The sequence below is a fragment of the Phodopus roborovskii genome, unplaced genomic scaffold, assembly GCF_943737965.1.
Source record: "Phodopus roborovskii unplaced genomic scaffold, PHOROB, whole genome shotgun sequence".
Lineage (NCBI taxonomy): Eukaryota > Metazoa > Chordata > Mammalia > Rodentia > Cricetidae > Phodopus > Phodopus roborovskii.
Genome location: NW_026126627.1, coordinates 1,519,201 through 1,545,654, shown reverse-complemented (window position 1 = coordinate 1,545,654; position 26,454 = coordinate 1,519,201). Strand labels below are relative to the sequence as shown.

At 39.7% G+C, this 26,454-nt stretch overlaps 1 protein-coding gene across 3 annotated transcripts in view; it reads left to right on the top strand.

Moving 5' to 3' along the window:
- Cfap20dc (CFAP20 domain containing) overlaps nucleotides 1-26,454 on the top strand; it is a 251,621-nt gene that overhangs the window by 114,269 nt on the left and 110,898 nt on the right. For all 3 annotated transcript variants that reach the window (XM_051206686.1, XM_051206685.1, XM_051206687.1), the window contains one exon: nucleotides 18,825-18,962. In XM_051206686.1, the coding sequence (XP_051062643.1) occupies nucleotides 18,825-18,962 (138 nt within the window). The remainder of the gene's footprint in view (nucleotides 1-18,824; nucleotides 18,963-26,454) is intronic.

Sequence of the window (26,454 nt, the reverse complement as noted above, 5' to 3'; positions counted from 1 at the left end):
AATCTAGAGAGTCTACACCAACTAGACCAGAACACACCAAAGCAGACTAAGCAGAAGAGAACAACTTACAAAATAACTTCATAAAAATTTAAAGAAGATACCCAAAATGGAAAAATCTCCCATGCTCTTGGACAGGAAGGATAAACATAATAAAAATGGCAATCTTGCCAAAAGCAATCTACAGATTCAATGTAATCCCCATCAAAATCCCAGCGCAAGTCTTCATTTACCTTGAAAGGAAAATACTCAACTTTATATTGAAAAACAAAAGATCCAGGATACCCAAAACAACCCTGTACAATAAAGGAACTTCAGGAGGCATCACTATCCCAGACTTCAAGCTAGTAGAGCTTGTAGATAGAGCTATAGTACTGAAAACAGCCTGGTATTAGCACAAAAATAGATAGGTAGACCATTGGAATCTAATTGAAAACCATGATATTAACCCACGCAACCTATGAATACATGATTTTTTACAAAACAGCTAAAATTATATAATGGAAGGAGGAAAGCATCTTCAACAAATGATGCTGGCACAACTGGATGATGGTGTATAGAAGACTGCAGAAAGACCCATGTCTATTACCATACACAAAACTCAAGTCCAAATGGATCAAAGACCTCAACCTAAACCCAGCCACACTGAATCTCTTAGAAGAGAAAGTAGTACAGGAGACTGCTTCCTGAACACAACACCAGTAGCACAGATACTGAGATCGACAATTAATAAATGGGACCTCCAGAAACTGAGAAGATTCTGTAAGACAACGGACACAGTCAGCAAGACCAAACAGTAGACCACAGAGTGGGAAAACATCTTCACCAACCACACGTCTGACCAAGGGCTTATCTCTAAAATATACAAAAAAACTCAAGAAACTTGTCACCAAATAATCCAATTAAAAAGTAGGGTACAGAACTGAAGAGAGAATTATCAATACAGGAATCCAAAATGGATGAAAGACACTTAAGAAAGTGCTCAACATCCTTAGCCATCAGGGAAATGCATATCAAGGCAACTCTGAGACACCATCTTACTCCTGTCAGAATGGCTAAAATCAGAAACACCAAAGATAGTTTATGCTGGAGAAGTTGTGGAGACAGGGGAACACTCCTCCACTGCTGGTGGGAGTGCAAATTTGTATAGCCATTTTGGAGATCAGTATGGTGGTTCCTCAGGAAAATTGGAATCAGTCTATTACAGGATCTGGCAGTTCCACTCTTAGGCATATACCCAATTGATCCACGTCCATGCAACAAAGGCATCTGTTCAACTATGTTCATACAGCATTATTTGTAGTAGCGAAAACCTGGAAGCAAGCTAGATGCCACCAACTGAAGAATAGATAAAGAAGATTCATGCAATGGAATACTGCTCAGCAGAAGAAACAGTGGAATCTTGAAATCTGCAGGCAAATGGATGAAATTTGAAGAAACCATCCTGAATGGTTTGTTCAAGAAACCATATCCAGTCACAAATAGGAACATGGTATGTACTCACTCATATATGTATTTTAGACATAGACCAAAGGATCACCAGCCTATAATTCACATTGCCAGAGAAACTAGGATACAAGGAGGAACCTAAGAGATTCATATATGGTCCCCCACAGAAGGGGAAAGGGACAAGATCTCCTGAGAATATTGGGAGGGGTGGTGGAGAGGGAGTTAGAAGAGAGGGGGAGAAGAGGAGGGGTGAAGAGAACATGAAGGACCAGGAGTATTGAGTCAGGGGACAAATAGACAAGAACAAGAAAAGAGATACCATAATAGAGGGAGCCATTGTAGGTTTGAAGAGAAAACTGACTCTACAGAAATGTCCAGAGACCTACAAGGAATACCCCAACTAACAATCTGAGAAACAAAGGAGAGGCTACCTAAATGTCCTTCTCTGACAATGAGATTGATAACTAACTCATATGCCATCCTAGAGCCTTCATCTAGTAGCTGTTGGAAACAGAAGCAGACACCCACAGCTCTAGACACTCAGCCTAATTCCTGGAATTCAGTTGCAGAGGGTGAGGAATGCTAAGAAAAGGTCTAGACCAGGCTACAGAAACCCTTTGAGACAGCTGACCTGAACAATGGGGAGCTCATGAACCCCAGACTGATAGCTGGGAAACCAGCATTGGACCGACCTAGACCCCATGTACATGGGTGTCAATTAGAAGGCCTTGGCAGTCTATGGGACCTCTAACAGTGGAACCAGTATGTGTTCCTGGTGCACGAACGGACTTTGGGAGCACATTCCACATAGAGGGATACTTCCTTAGCCTAGAGACAGGAGAGAGGGTCTAGACCCTTCTCCAGATGACTTGACAGATTTTGATGATCCCTCCTGGAAGGCTTCACCCTCCCTGTGGAATAGGTGGTGAATGGTGGTCAAGGTACATGGGAGGATGGGAAGGAGAGGACTGTGATCATTATGTAATATAAGAAAATAGTAATAATTAAAATTTAAAGGTAAAAAAGAGTAATTTGCTCTTGCTCCACTTCCATATTCATTTTATTGAAGCATAAATGTTATATTGTCAAATTTTGTATGTATATAGAAGTATGCCCAAATCCTAAATATGCCCTTTGTTGAATTACAGCAATGTGGACACATTTCTGTGTTTCTGTAATCAAGAAATTTGAGTATTAAACTTATCCTGATAGTGCTGCTGTCCTCATATGACTGTGTTTTCCCCCTCCTTGCTTTTGTCAGGTTATTAGTGCCTGTTTCTCAACTTAATAAGGCTGGGGTCACATGGTGCCTGTACTTCCATTGTTTGTGCATCTATCTGTGTCACATGTCTCTTTAGTGTGCTATTTGTCACTACTATATCCCATGACATTTACAGAACAACCCTTACTTCGTCATTGTTAGGCTGTTATGACTAATGCTGCTGGAAGCAGTCTCCTTTGGAGCTCTTGAGTGGAACTTTTTTCTTAGCATATGTCTGGAGCTAAATGGCTACACACTTCTCATTTTTCAATTTGGTGTATTGATTTTAGAATTTCATTTTTATAGCTTCTATTATTCTGAAAGAACTTTTCATCTTGTTATCAAACTTGTCAGTTACATTAATTAAAGCTATTTTTAAATTCATGTCTTATATAATTCCAATATCTTAATCCATTAGTGGATTTCTTAAATTAAACGTTGAGTATACAGATATACAATATAATATGTTTATTATGGAATCTTCACCCCACTTTGTGTTTGTGCTCTATCCTTACACATACCACACTCTACTGTTTACACCCTCTGTCTCTGCCTCACTTTTACTGGTCTTCTTAGACAACCACATTGTCCCTGCTTCTACTCTGATATCACACACATTCCATTCCTCTCTCTCCCTCACTTAAAATCTTAAAATCTTGTTCTCTTTTACCAGTGTCCCTTTTATAGTCTCTCTCTCTCTCTCTCTCTCTCTCTCTCTCTCTCTCTCTCTCTCTCTCTTATTCTCTCTCTCCCACACACACTTGATTTTAATGAGTTTACATATGACAGAAAACAAGTAGTATTTGTATTTCTGGGTCTGTCTTACTTTATTTATATTATAATGACTTCCAGTTCAACCTATATTTCTATAGATGTCATGCTTTAATATTTTCTTCATAGTTGACTAAAATTCTGTTTTATGTCTATACCAAATATTTGTTTTCCGTTCATCTGTTTATGAACCTCTAGGCTGGTTCCGTTCCTTAGCTATTGTGAGAAGTGCTGAGAAATAACCACAGATATGCAAGTATGTCTGTGGTACACTGAATTCAGGTAATTTGGGCAAATATCTAGGAGTATGGCTGGGTGACAGAGCAGTTTTGGGGACCTGCTGCACTAATTTTTAGAATCATTTTCTATTGCTTGAATTTTTGCCTACATATATGAATGTGCGCCATGTGCATGCCTGATGCCCCTTGAGGTGAGAGTCCCTTGGAACTGGAGTTAGGCTGCTTTTGAGCTGTCCTGTCAATTCTGGAAATTGAACCCAGGATCCCTATAACACCAAGAGCTCTTATTTCAAATTTATCAATTATTTTTCCCCAGCCTGATCACATTTTCCCCTCCCTTCTTCCCTTCCTCCCTTCCTCCTCTCCTCCCATGCTCTACTCATCCATTTCTCCTCCTTTCTTTTCTGAAAAGAGCAAGTCTCCCATGTTTATCAGCCAGCCATGTCATATCAAGTTGCAGTGAGACTAGGCATCTCCTCTCCTATTAAGGCTGGACAAGGTAACCCAGTAGAAAGAAAGGGTCATAAAAGCAGGCAACAGAGTCAGAAACAGCCCCTGCTCCCATTGATAGAAGTTCCATAAGAAGACCACGCTATATAACTGTAGCATATGTACAGAGGGCCTTGGTCAGTTCCATGCAGGCTCCCTGGTTGTCAGTTCAGTCTCTTGAGCCCCTATGAACCCACAGAGCTAGTTGCTTCTGTGGGTTTTCTTGTGGTGTTCTTTGCCCCTCTGTCTCCTATATGCCTTCCCCATCTTTAACAGAATTCCCCAGAATCCACCTGTAATGTTTGTCTGTGGGTCTCTGCATCTCTGGGTAAAGCCTATCTGATGACAGTTGGTCTATGCATCCATCAAAGAATGTAGCAGAATATCATTAGGAATTGTTTCATTGACTTTGTTTTACCATGATATGGATCTCAAGCTGGACCAGTCATCGGTTGGCCACTCCCATAATTTCTGCACCACCTTTACCCCAGAATATTTTGTAGACAGGACAAGTTGTAGGTCCCAGTTCCTCCACTGGAAGTCTTGTCTGGTTACAGGAGATGGCTCCTTTAGGCTCTGTATCTCCCATTGCTAGTAGTCTTAGTAGGGGTCATCCTCATAGATTCCTGGGAGGTTTCAAAGCACTAAGGTTTTAACTCATCCCTGGGATGCTCCTGGTTCCAAATGCCTTTCCCTGTATTCTCTCCCTCTATTGTCCCCCCTACCTGATCCCTCCTGTCTCCATGCCCAACCCCCATCCATCCTCCTTCCCATGTCCACCTGTGTTGTCTGTTCTAGCTCCCCTTCACAGTGATGCTCCACCCCGGCCTGCCTTGTTACTTAGCTTCTTCGAGTCTGTGGGTTGTAGCACAGTTATCCTTTACTTCATAGATAATGTCCACCTATAAGTGAATACATACCATGTTTCTCTTCCTGGGTCTATGTCACCTCACCCTGGATGATCTTTTGTTTTGTTTTGTTTTGTTTTTTTGTTTTTGTTAACTCTATTTGCTTGCCATTTTCATGATGTCATTTTTAACAGCTGAGTAACACTCCATTGTGCTAATGTACCACATTTTCTTTATCCATTCTTTAATTGGGAGTCATCTAGGATGTTTCCAGGTTCTGTCTATTATACATAAAGCTGCTATGAACATAGCTAAGAAATGCCCTTCTAGTATGGTAGAGTATCCTTTGGGTATATGCAAAGAAGTGGTATATATGCCCAGCAGCCTTGAGATAGGCAGATTTCCAATTTTCTGAGAAACTACCATATGGATTTCCAAAGTTGTCATATATGTTTGCACTCCTACTAGCAATAGAGGTATGTTCACCTTGTTTCACATCCTCACCAACATCAGAAGTTTTTCAGTTTCATGAGGTCCCATTTATTGTTGGTCTTAATGTTTTTGTTCAGGAACTTGTCTCCTATGCCAATATTTTCAAGGCTATTCCCCACTTTGTCTTCTATCAGATTCAGTGTATCTAGTTTTATGTTGAGGCCTTTAATCCACTTGGACTTGGATTTTGTGCAGGGTGATAGATACGGATCTATTTGCATTCTTCTATATGCCAATGTCCAGTTAGACTAGCACCATTTCTTAAAGATGCTTTCATTTTTCCATTGTATATTTCTGGCTTCTATATCAAAAATAGATGTCCACGGGCATATGAATTTACATCTAATTCTTCAGTTCAGTTCCATTTTTCAGCCTGTCTATTTTATGCCACTATCATGTGGGTTTTATTACCTTTGCTCTGTGGCACCACTTGATATAGGGGATGGTGATGCCTATGGAAGTTCTTGTATTTTACTGGATTTTTTTTAGCTATACTGGGTTTATTGTTTTTCCATATGGACTGAGTATCATTCTTTCAAGTTCTGTGAAGAATTGTGGTGGAATTTTGATAGGGATTATGTTGAATCTATAGATTACTTTTGGTACGATGGTCATTTTTACTATTTTAATTCTACCAATCAATGACCATGGGCAGTCTTTCCATCTTCTGCTATCTTCTTCAGTTCCTTTCCTCAAAGACTTGAATTTCTTAAAATACAGGTCTCTCACTTGCTTGGTTAGAGTTATCCTGAGATGTATTATCTGTGATTATTGGTAAGGGTATTATTACCCTGATTTCTTTCTCAGCCCATTTATCATTTGTATGTAAGATAGTATTGAGTTTTTTTTATTTTGTATCCACACAGTTCCCTGAAGTTGTTGATCAGCTCTATGAGTTCTGTGGTAGAATTTTGGGGATCACCAATGTATACTTATATCATCCACAAATAGTGATTCATTGACTTCTTCCTTTCCAATTTGTGTCCCCTTGGTCTCCTTTTGTCTTATTGTTCTAGCTAAATCTTCAAGTTTTATATTGAATAAATATGGAAAGAGTGGACAGCTTTGTCTTGTCCCTGATTTTAGTGGAATTGCCTTAAATTTCTCTGCATTTAATATGATATTGGCTGTTAGCTTTATATATAGTGCTTTTATTTTCTTTAGGTATGTTCTTGTATCCCAGATATCTCCAAGACCTTTACCATGAAGACGGTGTTGGATTTTGTCAAATGCCTTTTCAGCATCTAGTGAGATGATCATGTGGATTTCTTCTTTCAAATTGTTATGTGGTACATTACATTGACAGATTTTCATATGTTGAACCATCCATGCATCTCTGCAATGAAGCCTGTTTGATCTTGGTCAATGATCTCTTTGATTTGTCTTTTGGATTCGATTTGCCAGTATTTTATTGAGTATTTTGGGTCAATGTTCATGAGGGATATTGGTCTGTAGTTGTCTTTATTAGTTGTGTCTTTGTGTGGTTTGGGTGTCAGGGTTATTGTGGCCTCATAAAAAGAGTTTGGAAGTGTTCCCTCTGCTTCTTTTGTGTGGAACAATTTGAGGAGTATTGGTATCAGCTCTTCTTTGAAGGCCTGGTAGAATTCTGAGCTAAGACCATCTAGCCCTGAGCTTCTTTTGTTTGGGAGACTTTTAATGAGTGCTTTATTTCCTTAGAATAGTTATAAGTCTATTTAAGTTGTTTATATGATATTTATTTACCTTTTGTAAGTGATATCTATCAAGAATATTGTTCATTTCTTTTAGATGTTTCAATTTTGCAGAATACAGATTTTTGAAGTATGACCTAGTGAGTGTTCGGATTTCCTCATTGTTTGTTGTTATATCCCTCTTCTCATTTCTGATTTTGTTAATTGGGATATTCTCTCTCTGCCTTTTAGTTAGTTTGGATAAGAATTTGTTTATCTAGTTCTCAAAGAACTAACTCTTTGTTTCATTGATTCTTTGTATTATTCTCTTTGTTTCTCTTTTATTGATTTCAGCCCCCAGTTTGATTATCTCCAGCCTTCTACTCCTCTTAGATGTGATTGCTTCTTTTTGTTTTAAAGTTTTCCGGTGTGCTGTTAGGTGGGTAGTATGAGATCTCTCTAATTTCTTTATGAAGACACTTAGTGCTATGAACTTTCCCCTTTGTACCACTTTCATTGTGTTCTATAATTTTGGGTACATTGTGCATTTATCTTCATTGAATTCTTCCTTTCAATTTCTTCCTTTCTATAAGCTTGTAGGCTTTCTGTTGTTTCTGCTGTTGAAACCCAGCTTTAATCCATGATGATCAGATAAGGTACAGGGGGTTATTTTAACTTTCTTGTATTTGTGGAGACTTGCTTTGTTACTGATTATATTGTGAAGAGTAAAGTGCTGAGAAGAAGGTATGTTCTTTTGTGTTTAGGTGATATTCTTTTTTTATTATTTATTTTATATAACAAAGTCCATTTAAATGAAAACAAACATTTATAGACAATATTTGGGAATTTGGGCGTTGTTCTTTCCAAACTACTTCCTGCTGGTAAGGGGCGCTGTCATGGGGGATTCGAAGAAGATTCAGAAATCCTGGCTGTAGTCTGTAAGGCTGCTTTGTCCAGCTGTTTTGAATGTAGGATCACCTCGTACTCTGTTTCAGGCGGTCGGGCGTGATCAAACCACATTAGTCTGGAAGGAATCCACAGCTTTTCATTTTCTGTGGAAACAAAAATAGAAATCCTTTTCTCCAGTAACTTGTCCTTCAACTAAAATTTTGGAGTCAAAGCATTTTTTTTAATTTAATTTATTATTTTACATGTTGATCCCAGTTCCCTCTCCCTCCCTCACTCCCTCCCTCACTCCCTCCCTCCTTCCCTCCTTCCCTCCCTTTTACCCTCTCTGCCCTCTCACATGCACTCTAACCACCCTCCCATCCCCCCACCCCAATTCCATATGTAGGGGAATGCCATCCAGTTGGGGTCATGTAGATCTGACAGGTCATGTGAAGTAGGGACTAGGGCTTCTCTCCTGTCTCTAGATTAAGGCAGTTATCCCTCCATAGGGGATGTGTTCGCAAAGTCCTTTTGTGCACCAGGGATACATCCTGGCTCCACTGTCTGAGGTCTCTTAGACTGCTCAGTCCTTCTGGCTGAGACCCATATTCGGGGGGCCTGAGTCAGTCCCATGCTGGCTTCCCAGCTATCAGTCTGGTGGTCCGTTAGCTCCTCCTTGTTCAGGTAAGCTGTCTCTATGTGTTTCTGCCAGATGGTCCTCCCTCCTTCCCTCTCTCCCTCCCTCCCTCCCTCCTTCCCTATCTCACTCCCTCCTTCCTTCTCTTCCTCTCTCCTTCCCTCCCTTTTACCCTCTCTGCCCTCTCACATGCACTCTAACTACCCTCCCCTCCCATCCCCCCACCCCAATTCCATATGTAGGGGAATGCCATCCAGTTGGGGTCAGGTAGATCAATTGAAGAATGGTTAATGAAGATGTGGCACATCTACACAATGGAATACTACTCTGCAGAAAAAAATAATGGTATCTTGAAATTAGCAGGCAATTAGATGGCACTTGAAGAAACCATCCTGAATGAGGTAACCCAGTCATAAAAAGAGGAACTCATATATGGATTTTAGACCTAGATCAAAGGATCACCAGCCTATAATTCACACCACCAGAGGAACTAGGATACAAGGTGTATTCTAAGAGAGTCATATAAAGTCCCTCACAGAACTTGGAAGGGACAAGTCCACCAGAGCTCAGGGGAAGTGGGGGGGGGGGGCGGCGAATGGAGAGAGAAGTAGGAGAAAATGAGGGGGCGGAAAGGAAAACATGTGCGACCAGGAAGATTGAGCCTGGTTAGGAATAGAAGACAGGAAAGAGAGAGAGACAGAGACAGAGAGAGAGAACATAAAAGAGGGAGCCAATATTGGTTTGAAGGTAAAATTGAACACAAAGAAAGGTCTAGAGAACTACAAGACTGCTCCCAATTAACAATTTGAGGGGCATCTAGGTTGCTTCCAGAAACTTGCTATTACAAATAGTGCTACTATGAACATAGTTGAACAGATGTCTTTGTTGCATGGAGTTGGATCATTCGGGTATATGCCTAAGAGGGGGATTGCCGGGTCCTGTGGTAAACTAATTCCCATTTTCCTGAGGAACCGCCATACTGATCTCCAAAATGGCTGTATGAGTTTGCACTCCCACCAGCAGTGGAGGAGTGTTCCACTTTCTCCACATCCTCTCTAACATAAGTCATCACTGGTGTTTCTAATTTCAGCCATTCTGGCAGAGGTAAGATGGTATCTCAAAGTTGTTTTGATTTGCATTTCCCTGATAGCTAAGGATGTGGAGCATTTTCTTAAGTGTCTTTCAGCCTTTTTGATTTCCTCTATTGAGAATTCTTTCTTCAGTTCTGTACCCCATTTTTTTAATAGGGTTATTTGGTGTTTTGTTGACTAGTTTCTTGAGTTCTTTGTATATTTTGGAGATCAGCCCTTTGTTCGATATAGGATTGGTGAAAATCTTTTCCCAGTCTGTGGGCTGCCGTTTGGTCTTGTCCACTGTGTCCTTTGCCTTACAGAAACTTCTAAGTTTGAAGAGGTCGCATTTATTAACTGTTTCTCTCAGTGTCTGTGCCCCTGGAGTTATGTTCAGGAAGCAGTCTCCTATACCTTATGTGGGTCTGAGATTCAATATTTGTAGCTCTGTGTGGTCCAAGCTCTCTAGGAGGTTTCTCCGCAGACAGGGACCCAGGGATGGGGTCAAGGATGAGGATCCAGTAGAAGATGCCAGCAGGTACTCACAGTGGTCCCGCAGAGATAGGTGGATCTCTGGGAGGGGCCCGGGACTCCAGCAGAGGGCTGGAGGTGGAGTCAGAGACCAAGCAGGTGGAAATTACGGGTGGTCCACGTGGATAGTCAGGTCTCCTTTGTTCAGAGTTGCTCTGAGAAGTCTCCAAAGTAGGGTGGACTGTTGGCTCCACCCTCTGTCCCAGTGCTCAATCAGAGCAGCATTACCATGGGTAGGGTAGGGCACAGGGTAGGGGGGGTAGGCTGGCGGTGGGGATGGGTGGGGGTGTATCAGAGCTCCAAGGGTGCTCTCTATGGGGACCAGGGATAGGAGCAGCAGGATCAGGGGCCAACCCAGGGAGTTCGGGCGGGGGAGGAGGGAAAGAGGTTGTAGGGGACAGGCAGCCCTGATTGGGCCCAGACTCACCTCTGGCCAATAGCTGGCAGAAGAGGATAAGGGCTGAGCTGGGACTTGGAAAGGTTTTGCAGGATAGTGGGATCTCACTGGAAACTGGAACTCTCCAGCTGAGGCCTCTTTTTTTAGCAGAGGCCCGGATTTGGGGGTCAAGGATCTTGCCCCCAGGAACTCAGAGTGGACCCGCAGAGATAGGCGGATCAAATCTTAGGTGATATTCTATAGGTATCAGTTAGGTCCATTCTAAGCATAACATCTTTAGCTCTATTATTTCTTTGTTTAGTTTTTGTCTGAATGACCTACCCATTGGTGAGAGTGGCATATTGAAGTCTCTCACAAGGAATTGTGAGGTTCAATATGTGATTTTAAACCTTAGTAGTGTTTCTGTTACAAATGTGGGTACCCTTGCATTTAGAGCATAGACGTTAAGAATTGAAATGTCTTCTTGGTGGATTTTTCTGTTGATGAATACAAAATGTCCTTCTCCACTTCTTTTGATAAGAAGTCTATTTTCTAGATATTAGAACAACTACAACAGCTTGTGTCACGAGGTAATGTCTATCTTTGTGTGTTTCTTATATGCAACAGAAGATCCTGTTTTCATATCCATTCTTTTAGCCTGTGTCTTTTTATTGGGGAATTGAGTCCATTGATGTTTTGAAAGATATCAATAACCAGTGATTGTTAATTCCTATTATTTTGATGTTGTTGTTGTTAGTGTTGTGTGTGTGTGTGTGTTTCCCTTTTTTGTTGTTGTGTTTTGCTGGTGTGAGGTTATTTATTTCCTGTGTTTTCATGGGTGTAGTTAAATCCTTGGGTTGGACTTTTCCTTCTTGCACCTTCTGTAGGGATGGATTTGTGAATAGATATTGTTTAAATATTGCTTTTTCACAGATATCTTTCTCTGTGTGATGACTGAAGGTTTTGCTGGGTTTGGTAATCTGAGCTGGCATCTCCAGTCTCTCTATTTAGAATCTGCTAGACATCTTCCCAGGCTCTTCTGGTTTTTAGAGTTTCTATTGAGAATTAGAGGGTAAGATTACTAGGTCTGCCTTTACTTGTTAGTTGGCCTTTTCCCCTTGCAGATTTTCATGTTCTTTCTTTAGTATTTTGGTTATTATGTGGTGGAGGGACTTTGTTTTCTGGTCCACTCTATTTGGTGTTCTGTAAGCTTCTGTAAGCTCCTTTAGGTTGAGAAATGTTTTTCTGTTTTCTGTGATTCTATTAAATATATTTTCTGAGCCTTTGAGTTGAGAATCTTCTCCTTCTAGTCCTATTATAGTGTCCCAGATTTCCTGGATGTTTTTGTTAGGAATTTTTTAATTTAACATTTTCTTTAACTGATGAATATATTTCTTCTGTCGTACCTTCAACACCTGAGATCCTGTCTTCCATCTTTTGTATCCTATTGGTGTTGCTTGCAGCTGTAGTTCCTGTCTTGTTACCTAGATTTTCCCTTTCCAGAATTCTCTCTGATTGTTTTCTTTACTGCTTCTATTTCCATTTTCAGGTCTTCAACATTGTCCTTCAGTTGTTTTTTTCTTGAATTTCTTGGCATATTTTAAGTGATTTATTGTTTTCTTCCAATTTTTTGTCTTTTCGTCAGTTTCTTCAAGGATTTTTTTTTTCATTTCCTCTTCAAGGACCTCTATCATGTTCATAAAATAATTTTTAAGTTCATTTTGTTGTGCTTCATTTGTCTGCATTGGAAAGTTCAGGTTTACTATCATAGGATAGCTGGGCTCTGGTGATACCATATTTTCCTTTCTGTTGTTATGTTCTTATACTGGAGTTAGGCATCTGGATTTGGGATGAGTATAAATCTAGATGTTGATTCCTGAGTTTGTCTTTGCTGGATGGGTGTTTCCTTCATTCTGTCTCCTCTCCAGTCTTTAGGCCTACGTGACCAGGGTTTATGACTAGAGTCTCTTCCGGTCCAGTAATGTGTCTCCACTTGGGATTTTGCAGCCTGTAATACTTTTGGGGTTTTGGGTTGCCAATGTTGCCTCTGTGGTTCAAAGTATCTATGTGGCCTCTGGGGTTTTCAGCACCTACCCAAAGACTGGGATCAACAGCCCAGGGGAGAGGGTGCTATTGAGGGGATGTTGGATGGGTTTTCAGGAGTATTAACTGGAAATGTGTGGTGACTTAACTTGGTTCCCTGGATCTGGCCCAGCCTCTGGTAAAGCAGGAGACTTCTGCTGAAGTTACAGGCTAGAGTTCAGAGACTAAGGGAAGGGATACAGTCTGGGGTTGTTGGGCAGGCTCTAGTGGGCTGTGAACAATAGCTTACTTGGGATCCTTAGGACTGCTGACTTTCAGTAAGGCAGCCAGAGTTGTGGGCCAGGATATGGAGTTCAGGGAAGGTAATGCTTTTAGGCCTTGGCTGTGTCGTTTTATATTCCTACCATCTGTAAACGTTTCTCATTCTCCACATGATCACCAGCATTTGCTGCCATTTGTATTCTTTGTGTCATTCATAGTGGAATGAGATGGAATCTCGGTGTAATTTTAATGTTTATTTCCCTGATGACTTAGATACAGAAGTTGTAGATGTACCCCTGGGTCTGTACAACAACATACTTTGTATTTTGAATCATTGTGATATTTTATAATTGTCTGCTTCAAAGAGAAACTTCTTTGATGAGAAATGAGAGCTACATTTATCTGTGGCATAAGAGTAAGTGTTTGGAATGGAGTTAGGAATGAGGCAGGTTTAGTAAAGTGGTACCTGGAAGTCCTCTAAAATTCATGAGCTCACTAGCCTCAGGTAGTTGGGTAAATTTTAAGTATTGGACATGATTGCTCTCCTGTTCAGTGGACCTTACTTACAATTAGACATCTGTGGGTTACTACCAAGATAATAATGCCACTATTGAATCTTTAGGAATATCTTGTCATGCTATTCCTTATTGTGGGTCATTAGCATCATAGGCAGGTAGGACTGTCATTGGATTCCCTCTTTTGGCTGTTATGGTACTTTAAAATCTAGTCCTCAGAAAGGAGGCTTCCTCTGGGCCCTGGATCTGAAGTGTGTGGTGTCTTTAGCAATAAGACTTACCTTCAACCTCAGAGAGGTCATCATGGGCAGTGGTAATATCCTATATTATTTGTAGAGTCTCTTGGATAACCCTGACCAACAACTTTAAATGTAGTTTTTCCTGCCCAGCACTGGGATATTTGGTAGCTATGTATAGCTCTTTGGTGTCTTTCAACAATCCCCCTTGACTTCTCTCTCCTGACCCCAGGTAACTTCCCAATTCCCCTCATATCACTCTGCCCTACTATTCACATGTCTAGTGTCCTTTTCATAGTACTTTTTTCCTTTAAGATTTCTGCAGTTATTCTAGGTTGTATACTCATATATTAAGATCTAGAGCTGGGAAACAGTTGAAAGAGAACATGCAGTATCTGTCTTTCTGGATCTGAATCACCTCACTTAGTAAAATCTTTTTCGTTCCATAAATTTACCTGAAAATTTCATGGCTTTCTTTTCATTACAGCTGAATGTGGTATGTACCACATTTCCATTATTCATTCATCAGTTCATTTTCATTTTCTATCTGTTGTGAATAGAGTGGGAATGAACATGACTGAGAAAGTATCTAGTAAATGGATATCAAGCCTTTGGGGCATATGCCAAGGAGTGGTATTCATATGGTGGATTTATCATTACCTTTTTGGCCACACTGATTTCTATGACTCTAATCAGAGATTCCTCAAAAGTTGAAGTAAAAATGGCTAGAAAATATCTAACACACACACACACACACACACACACCCCACCACCACCACCACCACCACCACCACCACCACCACCACCACCACCACCATCATCTTTAGCAATTAGGGAAATTTAATCAAAACCACTCTGAGATTTCATCTTACCCCAGTCAGAATGGCTATCTATGATCAACAAAACAGTTGTCAGCAAATGCTAGAGAAGACGGGAGGTGAACTCATGTGCACCATTGTTGTTATTCATCCTTTGCCCCACTGCCCTTTTCCAGGCCTCTAATTCACCTTCCCCTCTAAACAGCCCTCTTCTTTAGTGCCGTGTATGTTATCTTCTCTTTCCCTACAGGTTCCTCTCATTAAGATCTCTTCCCCTCTTTGCATAGCCCCTGTTATAATCCCATCAAACCAACAGAACATATATACATTTACATCTAGCTTTTCCATGAGACAAAGCATAGCATTTGTCTTTCTTGACAATTCCATATCGTGACTTCTGTTTCTTTGCATTGCATTAACTTCCTGTGTGTATAATTAATGCACCACCTTGCTTGGTCCACTCAGCTGTGGATGCTCATCTAAACTATTCCATTTTCTGGTTTGATGAACAGTGCAACACTGAATATAAGTAGGCAAGAATCTCTATGATAGGAGTTAGGATCTCTGAGTGTCATATACCTGGGTCATATACCATCAGTTCTAACTTTAGTTTCTTGAGACATCACCATAATAATTTCTATGGAGACTGCCCCAGTTGGCATTCTGAAACATCAGCAGCATCTGAGTGTTCTTCTGCAGCATATCCTTGCCAGCATTTGTTGTATTTTATTCTAATTTTATTTTCCTGGTGACTAAGAATACTGAACACTTTCAAATATTTATTGGCCATTTGTATTTATCCTTTTGAGGACAGTCTGTTCAGTTCTTCGCTTATTTATTAATTGGAAGATTTTTTTCTGACACTGATTTTCTCCACAATGGGAAAATATTCTTCTTGGACAACCTTAACTGCATCCTAGTCCTTACACTTAACTGTGCCATATTTCCGTTTGAGTCTATGTATTTTTTAATTTTGCCCCTGGATTCTTTATTCTACATATTTGTGTAGTTTCTGTGGTTTCTGTTTTTTGTCTACTATGATAAGATATGGGAAATCATTTATGGGGTGTGTGCATGCGTGCGTGCGTGCGTGCGTGCGTGCATGTGTGTGTGTGCTTAATAAAGCTTTCTTTATGGACTATAACGTAAATAATTTTAGAAAAATTACTAGAGCTACTGAGAAGAATGTATATTTGGTATCTGTTGGATGAGATGTCTGTTAAATCTAGTTTCTATTGATGAAATCACCAGTCATATAATTATTCTGTCAGGACCTGTGTGACATTACCTACCCATCAGGTTTTCATTTGTGAAATTAGGAGCCCCAAAATTCAGTAGATATATATTTGCAATAATTATGTTTCTTGATTTTGTTCCCTTTATTAATCTTAATGACCTTTTTATCTTTTATTATTATTGGTTTGAAGTCTGCTTTACCAGATGTTAGAATAGCTATTCAAGGTTATTGGTTCGTATTTACTTGATTAGTAGCCTAATTTTCATGCTTTGACTCTTTTGTATAGGCTAGTTATATGTCTACTTGACACAAGCTAGAGTTAGAGAGGAGGAAGCCTCACCTGAGAAAATGGAGAAAATGCTTTCATAAGATCTAGCTATAGGCAACTTGAAGGACATTTTCTTAAATAGTGATTTATGATAGAGGGACCAGACCACTGTGGGTTATTTCACCCATAGGCTGTTGGTCCTGGTTTCTAAAAAGAAATCAAACAGCAGACCATGGGAGCAAGCTGAGATGCAGCACCTCCCCATCACCATGGTCTCTGCATCAGCTTCTGCCTCCAGGTTCCTGTCCTGTTTGAGTCCCTGTTTTGATTTACTTTGATGATGAACACCAGTATGAAAATGTAAGCCAAATAAACCCTTTCTTCCCAGCTTGTTTTGGTCATGGCGTTTCATCACAGCTGTCATAGCCCTGACTAAGTTTTGTCAATGGTATTTGGTTCTCAGAGACAACAAATAGTAAGATCTTATTTTAGGTCAGTTATCTCATCTGCACCTTCTAAATGGTGAAAGGGGCCTCTGTGTGTTTAAAGGTACTATGGGAAGGAGTTTTCGAATTCTTGAAGGTTCCTTGATTGCTTTTCTGTTTGACTGGATTGGTGTGTCTTTTTTACTTTCTTTCTTGTTCCTATTAGGAAACTACTGTGTTGAACATCTTAGATCCCTTCTTACCTCCTTTGTTCATCTATTCATCATGAAGTTTACTCTTCTCGTCCTCTCATGATTCAGACTGTCTTTCTTCCTTCTCTGTGTTTAATATTCCTTTTCAGTACTTTCTGCAGTGCTGACTTGGGGTCCTGAATTGCTTTAGCTTGTGTTTGACTGGCAATATAGGCATTTCTCTGTAAATTTTAAAAGATAGCTTTGCTTGATATAACAATATTTGTTTACAATAATCTACTATTAGGACTTAAAACGTATTAAAGGTGGACACACACCTTTAATCCCAGCTCTTGTGAGGCAAAGACGGGTTCCAGGCTTTTTCTTTTGGGCCACCAACTAGCTCCCAAATCAAGACAGGGATACTTAACCTTAGTTGTAAATTCTTGACCTAGCTTAGACTCTTTCTAGCAAGCTCCTTTAACTTAAATTAACCGGTTTCTCTTTTCTCTTTATCTACCTTTTGCATCTGGGACTTTTACCTTCTTATTTCCTTTCTGTATGTCTTACTTTCTCTGCTTCTCATGTCTGGCTGGCTGGTGATTCCTGGCTTCTGGCCTGGACATCTCCCTCCTTTCCACCTCTCTTCCCCTCTCATGCTTTTCTTCTTTTCTCCAGCCTAGATGTCTCTTATTCATTCTGTCTGCCAGCGCCACCTATCCTTTATCCTGCCTAGTTATTGGCTGTTCAGCTCTTTACTAGGCCAATCAGGTGCCTTAGGCAGGCAAAGGAAAACAAATGCAACACATCTTTACATAAAGAAACACACATCCTTACATCATCAAATAAATGCAGCACAAAAAAAATGTAACACACCTTTACACCGTTAAAGTAGTATTCTGCAGTATAAACAAATGTTAACACATTTTTGCCCAGTAAAAATAATATTCCACAACAGATCCCTGAGTTTGAGGCCAGCCTGTCCAGGACATCCAGGGCTACACGGAGAAACTCTGTCTTGAAGAAAAAGAGGGTGAGGGGAGGGAAGAATAATAAGAGGAAGAACAAGTGGATGGGAACCTTAAGAAAAACAATAAAGAAAATGTTACAGATTAACTTTAGAACAAGTAAGGATAGGCATGAAAGCCTGTTTGGCTGAAATAACAGCTAAAACAAAACAACTAAACATTTATAGTACAGAAAAATGTCAGAGCTGGAGAGATGGCTCAGCAGTTAAAAGAACTAGCTGCTCTTACAGAAGATCAGAGTTCAGTCATGCTCAGGTTGTGGATAATCTCAGCCCATGTCCCCTTCATCACTTTTGTGGCTGTCTTCACAGCCAGCACCACTCTGGGCTTCTCTCTGCCCTCAGCACATGATCTTGCTACATCTCTGCAGGCACTTACCACTCTCCTGATAACCATTCTCCTGGCATCCATCTTAAGTCAGCACAAGTCAATAACCACTCCTGACTACGTCTATGCAAGCATTTGGTAGCTGTCTCCTCAGCTTATTTTTTCTCTGAATAACTTTGCTTTCCCACTATTGTTTGTTTATTTCCTGTGTTCTTTAGCTCTTTTATTCATAAGAATCATGACTAGTTGGGATTCTTCTCCATAGATTGCGAAGAGGCAGTTTCTTTTCTTTTTTTCTTTTTTTATTCGTTTTACATACCAACCACAGTTCCCCCTCCTTCCCCTCCTCCTGCTGCCCCCACCTTCCCCAAATCCCCCATCCACACCTTGGAACAGATAAGGCCTCCCATGGGGGGTCAAGAAAACCTGACACATTAAGTTGAAGCAGAACTTATCCCCTGCCTCAAGGCTGAACAAAGCATCCCACCATAGGAAATGGGTTCCAAAATGCCAGCTCATGCAACAGGAATAGATCCTAGGTCCCACTGCCAGGGGAAAAGAGGCAGTTTCTAATCTCTCTCTTACCCAGAAATGCCATGCTCTTTCTACGGACATCAAGGCTAAAAGTTGAATAAATTGTTCAAAGTTGTACTGTAAAATGATTTTGCTCTACTTGGCTTCATTATAGTGTTTACTCGCTTATCAGAAATAGCTTATGTTTGGAGCATGGATGTTCTTCCTTTCAGATTGGATATAGTATTTATTCCCTTTTCTACAGATGAACCCACAGATATGATTCCACGAAGCTGTCAACTTGCAACAGATGTTCCTCATGTCACACAGCTACTAAACATGACAAAAGTCTGCCAAACTGAAATAAAATTTGGAGGTCATCGTTTACAATCAGCAGAATCAGGTATGCCCTGAGGTTCCCATGAGCATATATCTACCCTCCCCCTGATAAGATGTTTTCCTCTAGAGGCCTCCCTAACCCTCATTCTTCCACAGTACTGCCAGTATAGGAGGCCAGGGCCTGCAAGCTTGGGTCACTTGCTTCCCAGGCAGACAATTGAAATGACGGAACGTTTCTACTTCAGCACTGTGATTTACTGGGGGAAAGGAGAGGGCAAGAAGAGATGTGAAACTATGCTTTTCTGTAGGGTAGTTATCCGTCTACAGAAAATGCTACTTTATTCAAGTACTACGATAAAAGACAGGTAAAGCTGTTCCCTGTGAAGGAGCTGTAGGGAGCAACAGGACGGCAGCCAACTAGAACTTCACTGTCAGTTTAGAAAAGGAAACTTCGGTTCAGTTCTGAGCAGTATTGCCCTGCCTGAATACGTATTGTTCATTTTTAAATAGTCTCAAAAGAGTTTTTTGAAGCCTGTGAACTAAACAAAATATTCTTAGGGTTCCAGTATTCTACCTCTGTACAGACCTCATTCCAGCTGACCAAATCAGTGACAATGAGACACCTTAATACTAAACCCAATGTAAGCTCAGCTCCTTGGATGTTTGAACTGCTGAAGCATTTTAAAGTTTAAACATTTAACAGTACAAAGCATGTTTTTCCTGCCGTCTGGACTCTGCCCATAGAGACTCTTAGTTAATTTGGCTAGTCTTATTTGTTTTGTTGGGTTGTTTTGTTTTGTTTTGTTTTAACCTCCTCTAGTGATTGTTATGAGCAGCTATATCACTCAGCCTGGGGAGGTCCTGTGTTCAAGCCACACTCAAATACAGGAAGGTAATTCAAAGGGAGTTAAAGGGTAGTCATCATGACAAATCATCTGTACAAGCAGATACTGAAAGCATTCTATGCATAGCTATGTATTTACAGTATGTTCTTATAAAAAATTGATAAGAGATTTATGGAGGTATGTTAGGGCTGAGTAAAATCAAGGAGACAGCAAATTCTTGGACCATTATTCATAGGACTAATGTAAGGAATGGCTTGTGTGATGAAATGCCATGTTAGAAGTACACTGTGGGAGTGTTTCTTGTCCCTCAATAAAGAGATGGTAATGTTTTAGGTAGCTGCGCTCAACTGCAGGGTTCCAGACTGACAGGACCTGAGCCAGAAGAAACCAGTGGCACGGAGAGAAGCCGGCTGGGAAGTGGCAGGGTTTGTGGCTTCTCAGATAACATGTATGGCCCAGAAAGTGGTCAGAGCTTAAAAGGAGGTCAGACAGCAAAAGGGAAAAGTAGATATTTGTGATGAAGGTTGAAAGCATGAGCTCTTTATCGCCTGCATTTTCTTAATCAGCATTATATGCCAGAAGTGGACCTAAAGAGGTGGCCCTCTTTTGTGCTTTTTTCAGTACTAAAAAAGAGTATATATAAGTAGGCAATATACTGTTAACCCTTGACTGCATCATTCCCAAACTCATAGAAAAGCAGAGTATATGATGCAAGCATCTCCTGCTTCATAATTACGCACTTTGAGTTGGACTTTCTGCCAGCAATGAGAGCAATGTGTGTATTGGCTATATATCTAGACACAAAGATGAATGGAAAGATTTTGTGCAATCCATGTTTGTTAAGGAGCCATGGAAAAAACAAAGAAGTATAAAAGTAAGCTCACTACCTTTTGGATGACAGTTTAATCATAAGATTTGCCGCAGAATGCAGGAAAAGTATCTTCACTATCAAACACCATATCTGTGCCTATGATAATTTTCAATAACAGGGATGACTAAGCTGTGTCACATATGGTGATGACATGATTACAAGTGATCTTTTTTTACCATCTGTCCTTACAGCTGGATCTTCTTATAAACTGCCTTTAAAATAAACAAAAACCTATGTACAATATCATTGTCATCTTATGTAAAGCTCTCAGAGGTTCTTAAACTGAATATGATTTAGTAAATACTAATTGCATCAATGTTACAACTAAACAGAAACATTTCTATAGGCTATATTCAAGCCCAACTTACAGAGGGGGGTATTGATATTTCTTTTGTAAATAGTCTAAGTAGACTTTTAATACATAATAATTGTCAATTCAACTTACATCATGTATACAGAAAATTGTGAATTGATTAAATCAGTGAGCATATTTATTTTTCTTGGTGAATACCAAGTATGTCCATTGTAACCCGTTATTTTTCTGCCTCTTAGGTCAGTCTCATTGCACATGCATGATAGCCAAGATGACATGAACACACATGGTACTGTGTGGTTTTCTTTGTGCAAATACATCTCATTAGCCAAGTTTCATATATGTGAACTTTAAAACTTAGTAAAAGTGAATGTATTAATAATTTTTGCTCCCTGTGCAAGTGTCTGATTGGAATGTTATTTCTGAGGATTATGCCCATGGGCAGGTTTTTAAATGTGGATAGCCAACAGATGTGTCTTTATTTGAACTATTTGTTTTCGTCTTTTTCTAGTGAGTGAACTCCCAAAATGAGATTTGAATTGCATGCAAAAATGACTATGTGTTCATATAATTGCCTGTGTAGTGCTCATGTAAATGTTGATATTTTATCATAAATGCACATATTGAGAGATCCTAGTGAGACCTCAAGAGAAATAGCCATTTCCTGTGGACTTTCACACCACCCAAAAAAGAAACCTTGGAGTTTTTAACTGTTTTAGACTGTTCTGTCGAATGCTGTAGAGCTTAATCAAGAGCGTGGGGAATGGCATTAATAAAATCACTGTTCAGAAGGCTCTGCATTACCTCCGATGTCTTTGTCAGCTCCCAGTGCACATTAGCTAATGACTTCAGGACTGTAGGACCCGATAATCTTACTTTCATTAATGGAACCCTAGTTTAATTGAACCAGAGAACATGGTCTGGCTGTTGAAGTGAAGCATTCAGCATTAATGACAAGATACAGTAGCCCACTGAGCACAGATCAAATGTAGTAATTTACTTAAAAATTGGAAGGTGGTTTTCCCTATTGTCTACCTTTTCACACCAGCAGTCATCTTTCTAGGTTTTCACTTTCTTTATAAATAAGAGGAACCTGACATCCTACCTCCTACCACAGCTGTATACTTGTGAATTAATCCATCTAGAAGACAAAAGAAAGAGGGAAGGAGGAGTAGAGGGAGGGACAGAGGGAAGGAAGGAAGAGGGTGAATGAGCAAGCTGTCTTTGGCACTGGAGAAATCTGTATTGGACGTCTTATTTAGAATCCATATTATGAAAGCAAGATTCAAACCAAAGACTACATTCTACTGTGAAGCAGAAAAATCTAAAAGAAAAGTGAATTAGTGCATACTGTCATAAAAGCCAAGGTACCTCCCATAATTCATGGGTCAGTTGAATTAATACTGTGAAAATGGCTACTTTGCCAAAACCAATATGAAGATTCAATGCAAACCGTATGAAAGGTCCAGAGACACTCTTCACGTGAATAGAAACAAGAAACGAATCCTAAATTTTATTATCAAAGCACAATAGACCCCAGATAGCTAAAACAGTCTTGAGCAAAAGGACCAATGGTGGAGATATCAATATACCTGATTTCAGGTTAATACCACAGGGCATTAGTAACAAAAACAGTGTGGTACTGGCACAAAAGTAGATATATAGAACAACAGAATAGAGTGAAAGGCCAGAGAAAAACCACATAGTTTTTTAGACTTTTTTAGAAAGCCACTAGCCTTTTTTAGAAAGATATCAAAACCATACAGTGGAGAAAAGACAGTCTTTTCAATAAATAGTTGAATAGGGGAAAGCTGGATATTCAGACATAGAAGAATGACTCCAGATCACCTACATCAATCAGGTCAAAACGATGGAAGATATTAATATATGATGGGAAGCTCTGAAACTGTTGATAGGAATATACTTCAAGACACAGGCCTATGCAAGGACTTTCTGAAGAAGAAAAAAACCACAACAAAAAAAGACTCCAGTAGCTCAAGGAATAAGACCAAGAATGTGATTATAAGAAATTAAAACAAAGAAATAATTGATTGACTCAAGAAATAACTCAAGAAATAGCCTACACAGTGGGAGAAAAACCTTTGCTCTGTTACAGGGAGCCCACCAGAGAAGACCACTCAGGCACAGTCTACTCTGTACTGAAAGTCTTTATTCCACTCAGCTGGGACTACACTCACGAATTCCAGAACCAAGTGTAGCCCCAAGCATTTAGCACAAGGGGCTTTTAAAGACAAAATCACATCCTGTAATCGTACTTGGAAGCTGCAAGGGAAGGTTTTGCACCAGCAGGAAGTTTAAGAAGCCAAGATAAATTAGTTAGGGCATCTTGACCTTGGGTTCTCAGAAAAGAGCTAGGTGATTTTCCTTGGGCTTCTCCGTAAAGGAGGTCAAATTTCTCGTTAAACTGAAAATGGCCTCAGCAAGAATACAAGAAGGAGGAATCTCCACACTATCTTGTCCTGTTACAAAGATTAACATCTAAACTGTACAAAGAACTTTAAAAATAAACACAAAACTAGAGAGACAGTTTTTTAATTTTGTTGGTTAAAGATATCACACAATGTGTAGTTCCATTGTCTGGTGATTCAAAATAAACTCATCTTTTACATTTGAATTTGAATATTCTCTTTCCCTATACTCAGTAAAAGTAAAACAGCAAAACCAATCACACTCCTTCATTTAGATTTTTTTTTGTCTGAAGGGAATTTAAAGTGGATAATGGAGCTAGAAATGACCAGATAGTTCAGAATGGTCATTGGGCAAACATCAGAACCAAAGTTCAGTTGCTAACACCCATGAACAAAACCAGGCAACCTTATGGAAACAGAAGGAACATAATCATGGGTTCTCGTCTTCCAGCCCAGACTCAGGGAGTAACCCTGCCTCACAGGAATAGCAAGGAATGATGGAAGAAGGCAGGTGGTGCCCCCTTCTGGTCTCCAGTATGTACATAGGCATATACCTGCAAATACTTTTACATAGATACAAATTAATACTTCTCAGGATGAAATTAATCAGTGCTTTTGACATCTGTCATAGCAATCATCACTAACTGGTTATAGAGAGAACTTTAGTTTTTCTATGTAATTTATGCAATATTGAAATGTTAATAATATAAAATGTAGCAGTAACTACTAAATTGCTCTTAATCCACTAGATAATTGTGTAGTTATTCTTGAATCAGTCTTTGTGTTCTGTTCCCCCTTTCTTTAATTCACAGACCCTCCTGCCTTGGCCTCCTAGCACAGAGATGATTAGAGGTGTGCAGCTTCATTCCTGGCACATTTCTCCCTTAGGTACTTATTACAGCACTGCTTATAATAACAAAACCTAGAGGCAAGTCACTTGTGTACAGTTGGAAACTGGTTCAGCAAGCTGTTGTGCAGCTGTGCAAAGAGCAGTGTGCTCTGTCTGTGATGGTCCGGAATGTGATCTCAAAGTTGTATCTGTTGGTGAAAACTGAAAGCCTAGAGTCATAATGGAATATGATCCAATTGATGAAATAAAAAACATGGTGATCTAGGTATGACATATACAGAAGTTTAAATAAACTTAATGATCACCTCTGGAAGCAGAACGCACATAGGGGCAGGAGGAAATGACTGCTTTCTCAAGACACATTTTATTAGAGAATTTTAAATTTCTTACTACATCAGTGATTTGTATTAATGATACATATTGAATACTTGTAAATCCTTCTTTCTACATTATGAACCTTAAATTTTTTTGAGAAGTGATAGAAAATTAAAATATATTTCTCTTCCAAATACTAGTATTTGCACTCATAAGATGTAAGTGAAGCTGGAATATGGTGGCACACTTAGAATCCAAGCACTTAGGAGTCCAAGACAGGACTTTAAGGTCAACCATGACAGCATGGCAAGACCCTATCTTAAAAAGAAAGTATGTGTATGCATATACATACATAATAGTTAATTTAGGTTGGATATATTGAAAAAGTTATCAATATATAGGGAATTACAAATACATTGAAAATTATTGGCAAATTATATAATCTATTAAATGTTGAATTATTTTTTATTTGTGGTATAAGGAAATATCTAGTTACATATCAGTGTGAATTTTAAACTGCATCATTTTATTGTTTTTATTTAAAACATTTTTAAATTTAAATATAGTCTGATCATGTTCTTCCCTTTCCCCCTCCTTCCAGATCCTCTCCTCTTCACTACCCACCCAACTTTAAGTTTTCTCAGAAAACAAACAAAAACAAAAACATCAACATAACCCCCCCCCCTCCCCAGAAAAAAAAAAAAAACACCAACCTGTAACCAAATAAAAGTCTGGGCTCGTGCACACACACAAACCAACAACAAGAGAAAAAACTGTGGCCTTGTGGTGGTGGTACACCCCTTTAATCCCAGCACTCAGGGGGCAGGGAGGCAGGCAGAGCTTTGAGAGTTTGTGTCCAGTCTAGTCTACAAAGTGCATCCCAGAGCAACAGCCAGGGCAGTTACACAGAGAAACCCTATCTTCACAAAACAAAACAAAAAACCAACTTGTAGTCTTTAATGTTGGTCAACTATATCTCAACGTGAGGCCTGTCTTACAGGAGTTGATATACCCAGTGTTGCTCTCCTGGAGAAAACTGATTTTTTCCCCTCTCCTGGCACAGTCATATCTGATGGGAATTGCAAGAGTGATAAGGCCAGCACAGCTGCTAAACAAAGATCCAGCAAAGCTGAACCACGTGTTGGCCACTTTCGGTTTGATCTCCACATGTTGCATGCTTGGGAGCTTTTAATATTTATACAACTTGGAGATATTGGATTGATGGAAATTTATTATGAATCATCTATGCCTTCTCCCAGGAGTACTTATAAACTTCCTCCAGGGTTCTGAACATACTCCAGCTTTTAGGGAGCTATCCTTATCTACTTGAAGGTCTTCCTTATACCTTGGAGGTTGTGACACACATAAGGAAGCCGGAGGTCTCTTTATGAGGGTCTGAGACACTCTTAAAGCATCTGCCACTGTACTCACTCAGGGACAAAATAATCACAACAAAGTAAACTTTAAAAGGGTTAACAAGATTTGGTGGACTAGAGCAGTGGCCACAGTTCAGATTTCAAGCCTCTTTCCACTGTACACTCAGGAGATTATGTGGCATGTACAACAACCAAGTTATTTAGCTGAAGTTACCTCTGCCCTACATGGGGACTTATACTGACGGGCAAAGAATGACGTAGAGAGATGATAAAGAATGTGGTGTTAGCCTCCCTTTCTTAGAAAAGTTAGCTCATGCAGGACCACTGTGGTGTCATATGACCAAGGAGCAAAAGAATGCTAGGATTAAACATATAATATGTAAATTGTAAGCATTGTATTATGCCAAAAACAGAATAATAACTGCAACAACTTTGGCTTGAGGAATTTCCTTGGTACTGTTGACACTCTGACCATTAAGAGTTAATAATATACTACTCAGAACATGGCAATCTGCCTGGACTGGTTTGGAGATTTTCTGTCAAGTGTCCTTGAAGCT